This window comes from Aplysia californica, unplaced genomic scaffold (assembly GCF_000002075.1).
Source record: "Aplysia californica isolate F4 #8 unplaced genomic scaffold, AplCal3.0 scaffold02032, whole genome shotgun sequence".
Classification (NCBI taxonomy): domain Eukaryota; kingdom Metazoa; phylum Mollusca; class Gastropoda; order Aplysiida; family Aplysiidae; genus Aplysia; species Aplysia californica.
The window spans coordinates 1-10,149 of record NW_004799302.1 but is presented as its reverse complement, the minus strand read 5'-3'; the positions used below and the strand labels follow the sequence as shown (position 1 = coordinate 10,149).

Sequence of the window (10,149 nt, the reverse complement as noted above, 5' to 3'; positions counted from 1 at the left end):
ACCCCCACCCACCCCCCACGCCCAACCCAAGCTTCTTTTTTTGTATTTCTGTCTATCTATCTGTTTGATTGTCACTCTCTATCTCTGTCTGTGTATCTCTCTCTCTGTGTATCTCTCTCTCTCTTTCAGTCTGTCTGTCTGTCTGTCTCTCTCTCTCTCTGTCTCTCTCTCTCTCTGTCTCTGTCTCTCTCTCTCTCTCTCTCTCTGTCCCTCTCATCCTTCCTCTTCTGTTCGTTACCCCTCCCTCTTTTTCTCTCCTATAAGCAAATTAGCTCATACAGCCTTTTTGAGCTCTTACTAGCAATTTAAGCTCATGCAAGCATACTAAGTTCCCAACAAAACTTGTGAATCTTCTACAAAAAAAAAAAGGAACGGAACATAATAAAACAATCTGGTTTCCCCCGACTATCAGGCCGCCCCTGGCTACCACACTGCCAAGATGATCATCAAGCTGATCAACAACGTGGGCCGCGTCATCAACAACGACCCCATTGTGGGCGACCGCCTCAAGTTCATCTTCCTGGAGAACTACCGCGTCTCCCTGGCTGAGAAGATCATCCCCGCTGCCGATCTCAGCGAACAGATCTCTCTGGCCGGCACAGAGGCTTCCGGAACTGGCAACATGAAGTTCATGGTGAGTGCTGAGGAAGAGTATGTATCCCCCGTCGTCGATGTATAGGAGATTTGTAGAGACTTGGATTTTATCGAATTGCTTTGTTTTTTCATCTTCTTCATCATCATCCAGTGTCAGATCTGCAACAGACATCGGCGATCATAGTTCTCTATTCATTCCTTTGCTCGGATGCTCTTAAAAAAGCTGCGTTTCCCTGATCTTTCCCCGTTATCCATTTGTTTGGTTCCCTAAGTAGGTTGCTCTGGGCCTATCCCTGCCTCGTTTGCCTTCAATTTTGTAAGTGAGAACTAGAGCTAGATGTTCAAGACCTTTGCCTCTTCAGGTGTCCCAAAAACTGCATTTGTCGTTTCCTGATTGTTTTTAACAGTGAGCGTCCCACGTGGGCTTCATCAAGTACTGACTCATTTGATTTCTTTTCATTCCACGATATTCTCAGCTGTATCCTAGAAACCACATTTCTGTTAGTTTTGCTTTTATCATAGTGTGCCTCCTTGCAAGTTGTTTCTATTATTCCAATTCACTGTCAACCACATACTGCTTTGACTCTTGACCCAGCACTTTTAACTTTTGTCCGTGAAGGGTCTGCAGTTGTGCTGCACGAGTTTCGAAAGAATTGGGGAAAGATCACTCAGTTTTCTTATCACATCTTTTCAAATAATTAAATGTTTTGCTTGATGATCTTATCTCTTTTGGTCAATGGTAAATTTAGAGGGTGGAAAGTAACTGCTTTAAACCTGTTTCAGTAAGAGTCTTGGAACTGTTTGTTTTTACTAATCTTGTTTTAATGATTCACACTTTTCCTGTAAAGTGGCAGTTATTTTGGCCAGTTTGTATCATATTTTCTTACTTAGTTCACAGATTTGTTGTCCATGCTGGGCTAACTTTTTTGTTTGTCTGTGTGTGTCCAGTTGAACGGTGCCCTGACCATCGGTACTCTGGACGGTGCCAATGTGGAGATGATGGAGGAGATGGGCAAGGAGAACATCTTCATCTTTGGCATGACTGTGGAGCAAGTGGAGGAACTCTTCAGAAAAGGGTCAGTTTTTTAAAATAGTTTTAGTAAGAGTTTTACAGCGCTTGCAACCCAATAAGGTCATATAAGTGCCAAAGATTAGAAGTGTTATAAGACAATAACAAACACAAAAAAGGAGGCGGTGAAGTTTGGCTTTTATCATGCAGACTTGTATATGAGCTACATCTATGTTATGGTGTAGATGTCCCCAGTTCGAACCCACAATAGAGCATCCTTAACCTTTGGTTGTTTGGAGAGTTTTCAAGTCTCTCCACCCACATTGCTCAGTCCAATTGGAAGTGGATGTATGTTTCTGAGGTCTTCTTACACCCCCCTAACAGTTTTGAAAGAGAAATTTAATCTATACCAATACCTGTAGGCTATCTTCATTAAGTGGTATAGTTATTGCACTGATTCGCTGTAAGTTGTGTCTTAGCATTAATGGTGACATTGCTGTACTGTTTTTCTCAATCTGGTGCTTTAATATGGTTTTGGGTTTGGTATGGTTACTTTTCCGATTCAGTGAACTTCAGAGTTTGAGCCCCCTTGACATGTTTTTGTGTGGTTCAGAACAGATGGGGGTTTTTTGTGGTTAAACAGAGAAGTTTTCACTGTTTCTGCCTTCTCTCTGACGACAGATACAACCCGAGGACTTTCTACGAGCAAGATGCGGAGTTGAAACAGGCTCTTGATCAACTCAACAGTGGCTACTTCAGCCCAGAGGACCCTGGACTCTTCTGTGAACTCTACAACGGTTTGCTCAACAATGACAGGTACGCTCTTGATTTTCCCAGGTTATGTTTCCTGGAGAATTAGAAGATATGTGGGGGTGGGTGGACCACTGTGGGGGTGGGTGGGTGTGCATGTGTGTGTGTGTGTTTGTAATGGTGGAGTGGTGTAGGAGTGGAAGGGGGGGGGGGGGGGTTGTTAAGCGTGATGCATCATCATGAAACTCACATTATGTTCATGCAGGAGCCATCTATTTTATTTGTTTGATGCAGTTGTCATAGTCAAACATGTACTTAGGGTGAGCACTTGGGCTGTTGTTCTGTTGGTTTATTCAGAGTACAGCAATATTGAGTGGCTACACATATGAATGGCTGAACAGGGAGTGACTAAATCCATGTTTTTCATGCTCCCTTCATCTGCTAAAAATTTAATGTGCAACAAAAAGTATCATCTATTTCAAAGACCTTTTTTGAAAAATTATTTCGTGTCTTCTTACGGGATCATACTATGCAAACAGCTTCCCTCTGGGAGTGTCCAATTGTGATGTCTAAAAATCTAAAAAGTTTCAGATGATACTTGTCTGTGCGTGTCTAACACTGAGAGTGGAAGTGAATGTCAATCAAAGAAGTACATATCGTTCTTTTTATCTCCCCCTTGTAGATTTGCTCTGTGTGCCGACTTCAGAGCATACGTGGACTGCCAGGACCAGGTGTCCGAGCTTTTCAAGGTCAGTACAAACTGTCGATGTTCTCTCTTTCTCTTGATTAATGTCCCATAGGGCATACGGAGCTCCTCTCCCCCCCTCCGGGGCTGTGCTACTGACTGAAGTGTCTTTAGACCATTTCTAAAGGGGGGATATTAACATGTTCTTGTGCACAGTTGAATTGTAAATGGGCTGATTTATCAATGTCATGCTCATAACTGTGCCTGAACTGCAACAGGGAACTGCTGCTTTTTCTTTCCTTATCCTTACTATCGTCATTTTCCTCTACTTCTTTTGTATGTTTGTCACTTGCTTGTGAATTTCTGTTTTCGGGGTGCCTTGACAGTCAAAGCAGACTTTGTGCTGTTGAGGCTAGAGAGGTTAGCAGAGTAAACCTGATTCCACGTTTAGACTTCTCTGTTGACATCCACCCATGTGGCCGTATGCAGTCTCGAGCACCGTAAAACCTAACGAAAACAAAACAAAAAGGACATTCCAAGTGTGGAGGGGCTGGTGACAGTATTTATATCACTGAACTAGGCTTATGAGGTTTTCTTGGTGAAAATTCAATGTTCAATTGACCCCCCTCCTCCTCCTCCTTTTAAAAAAGTTTAAAGCCCACTTACGCTCTTGACATCGTGCAGCTGTCCACATAGAGTGGAGACCCCAAATGTGCAAAGTCTGGTCAGTTCTGAATGGAGGCCTCAAGTAGACATTTACCATTTTCTTTAATGTCCTATAATGTTTTATCTAATTCTGAACGAGCGTTTCTTTATAAAAAGTTTTTTATGTGTTTTTAAGAACAGAGTAGAAAGATCTACCTTTTTCATGTTGAAGTGATCTTTAAGATAAAAGACAGCTGTTTTTCTTACTCGTCATCTTTTTAATGGTCTTTGATTTACTGCAGTATGTTTTTTAAAATTCAAATTACCATATAATGTATCTTTTCAAACCAAAACATTTTTTTAACATACCATTGATGGTGCTGCTTTGGAATGTGTACAAATATTCAGAGCTGCAATCGAGGCTTATTTCTTGTTTTTAAAGAACCTGTTCCCCTCTCTTAAGAGAGCATTCAAATTTGCTGGTTGGTTCCTAATAACCCCAGGTTCAGTGCTTCCAAATATGATATATGGAATGTGCAGAGGGGAATGAAGTAACTAGGGAGGGGGTGGGGCGGGGGGGGATTGAAACTACAAGAGAATTTTTTTAAAGCATTATGAAGTTGGAGGAAGATTTTCGGCTAAGTAAGTGAATGTTTGCAGTAAATGTGAATGGATTTGAAAAGTAAGTTTTTAAGAAGCATCGCTCAGCTCTAGCGTCCATCCAGCTTCCTTCTATTACTCGTGTTACATCTGACACTTTTCTTCTCATCTCCTTGCTGTCCAGGACCCGATGAAGTGGGCCGTGAAAGCCGCTCTCAACGTGGCCTCCTCCGGCAAGTTCTCTAGCGACCGCACCATCCAGGAATACGCCAAGGAGATCTGGGGTGTGGAACCTTCCCTCATCAAGCTTCCCAACCCGGCGGACAAGGGCTCTGCCAAAGAGGATTAGCTTTAGTCTGTTTAGTTAAGTCAAGTCTTTTTTATCAATTGAGCATTTACTAATTCAGTTGAGGCTTTTGTTTGTCTGCGCAGATGAGTCACCATTACTTTTTCAGCAAAACGAACGGAAGCCAGTTGTTTGGTGTCTGCTGGTTTGAGGGTTGGGTTTTTTTTTTTGTTTTTTTTTTTAAATTACATTGGAACAACAGCTTGTGTGCATGGGTTCAAATGCACAAGCATTATCTTTGTTCTGTCACACTGTGTGGCTGATATATCCTCTGGCATGTGATATAAAAAAAAGGAACTATGTGGGAATTTTATTAAATGACATATATATTTAATGCCGGCGCTCACTAGGTAAAATGGAGAGCTCTGATTGAAGTTCAGAGAGAACAAAAATTTTGTCCTTGTGGAAAAGATTGGAAAAGTCTTTGACTGGCCATGTAGAGAGCGCTAAAATTGAGGTACCTGAAAAGATATATCTGTGATATAATCCACTTTTTTTTTAAATCTCTCGTTCGAAAATTGAACAAGATGTGAATTTTTCTTACTTCTTTTTCAAGGACCTGGTAGGACAAAATTCTGGTGCTATGATGAGCCTTTGTGGAGAGTTAAAGCTCAGAGGTTTGCTTCCTCTCTTAGCCAGGTTCCATACACTCCCGCCCATATCCATAAAACTTACTTCCCCTTTTCTCAACCCCTCGGCTAACAGGGAGTTGATGTAGATGTCTAATGTGAGCTCTGAAAAGGCACGCTCTACAACGTGGAAGGATGTTAATGTATGTGTGTGTGTGTACATGTGTGAATGTGTGTGCATGCTCCTGCATTGAAGGGACGATCATGAAAGCTTGGTCCCGCCAAATGACTGCAATCATCAGTTGTCTGTATGTTACATGAGATTTTGAGTGTGGTCTTAGCATGGATTTTGTTTCTTACAACCTGTTTAGACCCGTAGCTTTATCATAATGTTTATTTACACATTGCAGAGTCCATGGATGTCCGTGGCGATATATTCCATACTGTACACCTTTGTATGTTAGAGTAGTCGCAGAACCTTGTCTAATGGACATTCTGTACTTTGCTTCTAGATTGGTTTCCACCAACTTATACTGCTTCCCTATACCTGGAGCATTGATAATGTTACTCTAAGTTTATTTATAGTTTTTTGGTAAGGCCTTTAGTTTTGTTTAACGATCAATGGCCTAATGAATTCGTGAAAATCAAGACAAATTCTGAGAGGTATTTTTATTTTTTTATTTTTGCTCTTCAGAAATACATTAGATTGGAGTCATTCTCAACAAATAATGATGCGTTGCTTTGAATCTTTATCTCTTGTTTTGCTGTTTTGTTGTTGCTTCCAGTTTAGCTAGTATTTCTTTATTAGTTATTCTCTGTTTTTGGTTTTTTTCAGTATTGTTGCTCTCTTGTCCCTAAACTGTTAGTCGGGTGATGTACAGATGGCTGTGGTCTCACTTTTGTTGTCAAGTTGATGGTACATACAATTTTTGTCAGCACTACCCATGGGTTTTTTTATGAGGCACTTGCTCATGCTCAAAAGTCAAATTGAGAAATTATTATTAAGTATTAAGCATATATATGACTGTCCATGTGAACACTTTTTCTCCAACTTGAACCTAAATTTGTCTGTTTTGCAAAACCCTGGGGCATTCACGTTTATTGATGGATCTATGTGTCCATTTTTCCCTTCATCTCTGTCCCTTCCACTGCCTGGTTCATAGAAATTATAGAATTTCAACTCCAAAAAATGACATGAAAATCCTCATGGTTAATTGCAGTTGCTCTTCAGTATTTGATTGATTTATGTTTTTTTCTGAAATGTTCAAGGAGAATATGGTATTAATAATTTCCATATGTTTTGGTAATGTTGTTCTTTGTTTGTGTGCTCTCTGACTGAAACTTGCAGCTCTTGTAACTATCGGAATCTCTTTTTATTTTGCCATATTAATTTGCAATATTTCTTTTAATTTATCCTTTCAGTTTGATTAGTTGTTTGTTTTAGCCTTTGTTGTTCTCTATAGTAGAAAAGGACTTGGTCAGACCAGAGCAGTTGGTCAGACCAGAGCAGTTGGTCAGACCAGAGCAGTTGGTCAGACCAGAGCAGTTGGTCAGACCAGAGCAGTTGGTCAGACGTTGCCATGAAGTGGATGGCACCCTTCTGTTTCTGGTTCTTCTCATGTCCTTATTTTGTTCTTGGCATATGTACGACCCAATAGTACGTGTCGAAAGTGCCAGAAGGTTAAAAAAATCTGCTGTATCATTTGCGGTCTGGAACCTGGAAGTTTTGTTGTGAGTCAGCAAAACTCGTTTTGAGTTTCCCTTGTTTTCATTAGTTGACTTAAATAGATGGATGGATTCATGGTGATGTTATGTTTTAGAATTTTCCTGTTCATATCTGTTCTCTAGTAGGCTTAACTTGTATACTTCAAGCTTGGCAAACCCTCTTCTGCTGAAAATATTTTGTAATTTTGCTGTCATCATTACTTTACAACCATGATTTTCTTTATTAAACTGTCATCTTCAATATATGAGTCTTACCCTTTTTCACCTGTGTAACATACTGTACACTCACACACTTGTCTTGTGGGCTTGGTCTTCGTATAGTTCTGCCCCCATCTCAAGCTGGCTTGTTCTAGTAGTTTGCTAGCAGTGAGGTAAATTCTTTATTTCTGGTGTATTTATTTATTACTCCATCTCATCGTGAATGTTAAAGGTCATCAATTTAGGGTCTAAGTCGCCCACTTTTTCTCCCCCGGTGTCACGGCAGTTGTTCTCACCACCACCACCTGTCTCTGGAAGACCTTTGTCCCTCTATTTTCCTGACAACGAAAATACTGTTTTAGCTAACAGAAATATTGCAAGAAGTCGAAGTTAAAGCATAGAGTCTTACTGCATTGGAATATATCATGAGCATCATTGCACCTGAAACAACACAAAAAGTGGTTTCTTTGGAGACTGTTGGGAATTTCATAGAAGGAAAGGACAGCAAGTGAGGTATGGCTGAAGGACGCCTGAGAGGGCCGCTCTCAAATTAAAACAATATCAGGAAGAGACAAATACAGTTTCTGGGACTCTTGAATAAACATAAGGGCCTTGAACATCGTGCTCTCACTGGAAGAAAAAAAGACAAAAGAGGCAGAAGTAGACCGAGGGCAACTCACTATAACTAGGAGAACTTGAACAGATATATGACTGGGAAAGAGAAGGACAACGCAAGGTTTTTGTAGAGCATCTGAGCAGAGAAATGAGAGGCCAACCATGATCACTGATGTTTGTTTCAGATCTGGCGCTACATGATGATTGTCATAGTAGAATATTATAAACTCCTAGCCTACCTTTGGAAATATATTATTATTGTGCTAACAATAATGTCCTGTCTGTATATAATTGCTCTTTACCCATTTTGGCCTATTTTACAGCTTCATAGATGGGAAGTATCCTCCTAGGTATTGAGCTTCGAGAACTGGCTGTGCCACATTTCCAGTCCTTGGTCCAAGTTCTTTACTGTTCATAGTACATATATATATATATCTGTTCTTCAGATTTAGCCAAAATTCTGTGAGACTTCTCGTTCACAACCAGGATGAACAAGGTGTGCATTTAAACTCAGCTAGTAGTGCTACATTATTTTACTGAACGAATAAATAGCATTATGCCAGTTTGTAGCAAGGGAGATAATTCTTTTAACTTGTACATGCGACCATATCTGCAGGGATATTTCATGGATGACTTCCTTTTACGTGTTCAACTGCCCACCATGTCGTTGTCTCGTTCCATAAATTCCTCATCATCATCATCGTTAATTATTTACCTTTTCTACCCTTGCTCATCCCCGTATACCTCACATCGACATTTGTCCTTTTACTTATGACGCCAACCCCTGGCTAGCAGGAGCAGTCTGGCAGTGTACAGTAGAGGAACTAGTTACTGTGCTAAGAATATGGTGACCTGGCATGCCGACTCCCGATGACCTCTCTCGTCTGACCTTTGTCGTAGCGTCACGGCTCTAATGGGCATGGAAATATTGAGAAGGTCGTGAGGGGAGCGGAGCTGTTGCACGGGGAAGCATGTTCTTATCACTGTGTGTGTGTAATGTGTTCTTTTTTTCTTTCCATGGTAAACAAACTATCAAATAAACTTAATCTAATCAGATGTGCCCTTTTTGTTTTTCTGGGGAAGATTGACCACATTGTGCGGGCGGTTTTAGGGTGCCGCAAATAATAGTGATAGTTCCTACTTCTTTACCTGTGCCTTCTGTTGTTTCTGACCTTCTGTCTTACTTTTTTCCCTGCACCAAATGACTCCCAAAGGGGGGGGACATTAACTTCTCGAGTTCTTATGCACAGTAGAATTTTAATTGAAAATGGGCTGATTCATCAATATTATGCTCATAACTGTGCCTGAACAGCAACAGGGAACTGCTGCTTTTTCTTTCCTAATCCTTACTATCGTCATTTTCCTCTACGTCTTTTGTATGTTTGTCACATCTTGTGACCCGCTATTTCTGAGGGACCTTGATAGCCAAAGCAGACTTTGTGCTGTTGAGGCTAGAGAGGTGAGCAGAGTAAGTCTGATTCCCTGTAAGGACTTCTCTGTTGACATCTACCCCTTGGCGCTCATATGACCTTAATAAGCAGTTGCAAGCGCCGTAAAACCTCCACTAAAACTAAAACAAAAACCAAATGACCATTATCGTGTCGATGTGCGTCTCTTTACTCAAACAAGCAAATCCAGCATCAGGGTATAAGCCACGAACAAACACTTTCCACCTTTCCCTTTCTTGGGATAGCTTCATGATATTGCCATACAGTACAGAACTTGAGGATTTTCCCATCTTCTGGATGCCCTTTGCAAGTGTCTGCTCAATGCTACTCCTCCCTCAAGATGCCATGTTGCTGCCCTAAAATTACCAAGTTGTTATGTCTGCTCAGTACAGAGTTTTGAGAAATTTGACATTAAAGATTTTGAGTTTGACAACATGTACCAAGTCTTTTCGAATGCAAGGCTTTGAACATCTTGATTACGACTCCGAATAATCCTACGATTTTGATGGAACAGATAGAATATTTGGTTTCTGACTTCATGGTCTTAGTAGTCTTAGTAACTCAAAACGGCCAAAGTATCAGATAGAACTTTTGTATTTCTATCTAAGGTAGCGATGTGTTAAGCTAGTCGTGTGAGTAAAAAGAAGCACATTGACACGACGAGGAGAGTGCAGAAGAGAAGCAAAAGAAACCAATAGAAACACTGATAGGAACCAACTATGGTTGTTTTTCGCGTATCAGCCTCATTGGTCGTATCCAACAAGGTCCTCAACGGACACCCCACCTATTAAATTACCTTACCGTGTTGAAATGAGTGTTAGGTCCTTGCAATTACAAGTTTCATTATATAATGCATTCAGCTTAACCTGTTGCTTCTTTCACTCACGGCAGAACGGTGTCCCGTCTCTCTCTCTCTCTCTCTCTCTCTCTCTCTCTCTCTCTCTCTCTCTCTCTCTCTCTCTCTC

At 40.8% G+C, this 10,149-nt stretch overlaps 1 protein-coding gene across 1 annotated transcript in view; it reads left to right on the top strand.

Moving 5' to 3' along the window:
- LOC101854622 (glycogen phosphorylase, brain form) overlaps positions 1–8,792 on the top strand; it is a gene marked incomplete at its 5' end in the record, with an annotated part of 21,216 nt that extends 12,424 nt beyond the window's left edge. Inside the window, 5 exon segments of the mRNA XM_013091075.1 lie at positions 413–634; positions 1,543–1,670; positions 2,285–2,419; positions 3,036–3,102; positions 4,468–8,792. Of these exon segments, the coding sequence (XP_012946529.1) occupies positions 413–634; positions 1,543–1,670; positions 2,285–2,419; positions 3,036–3,102; positions 4,468–4,632 (717 nt within the window).
- Between the last annotated feature and the right edge of the window lie 1,357 nt (positions 8,793–10,149).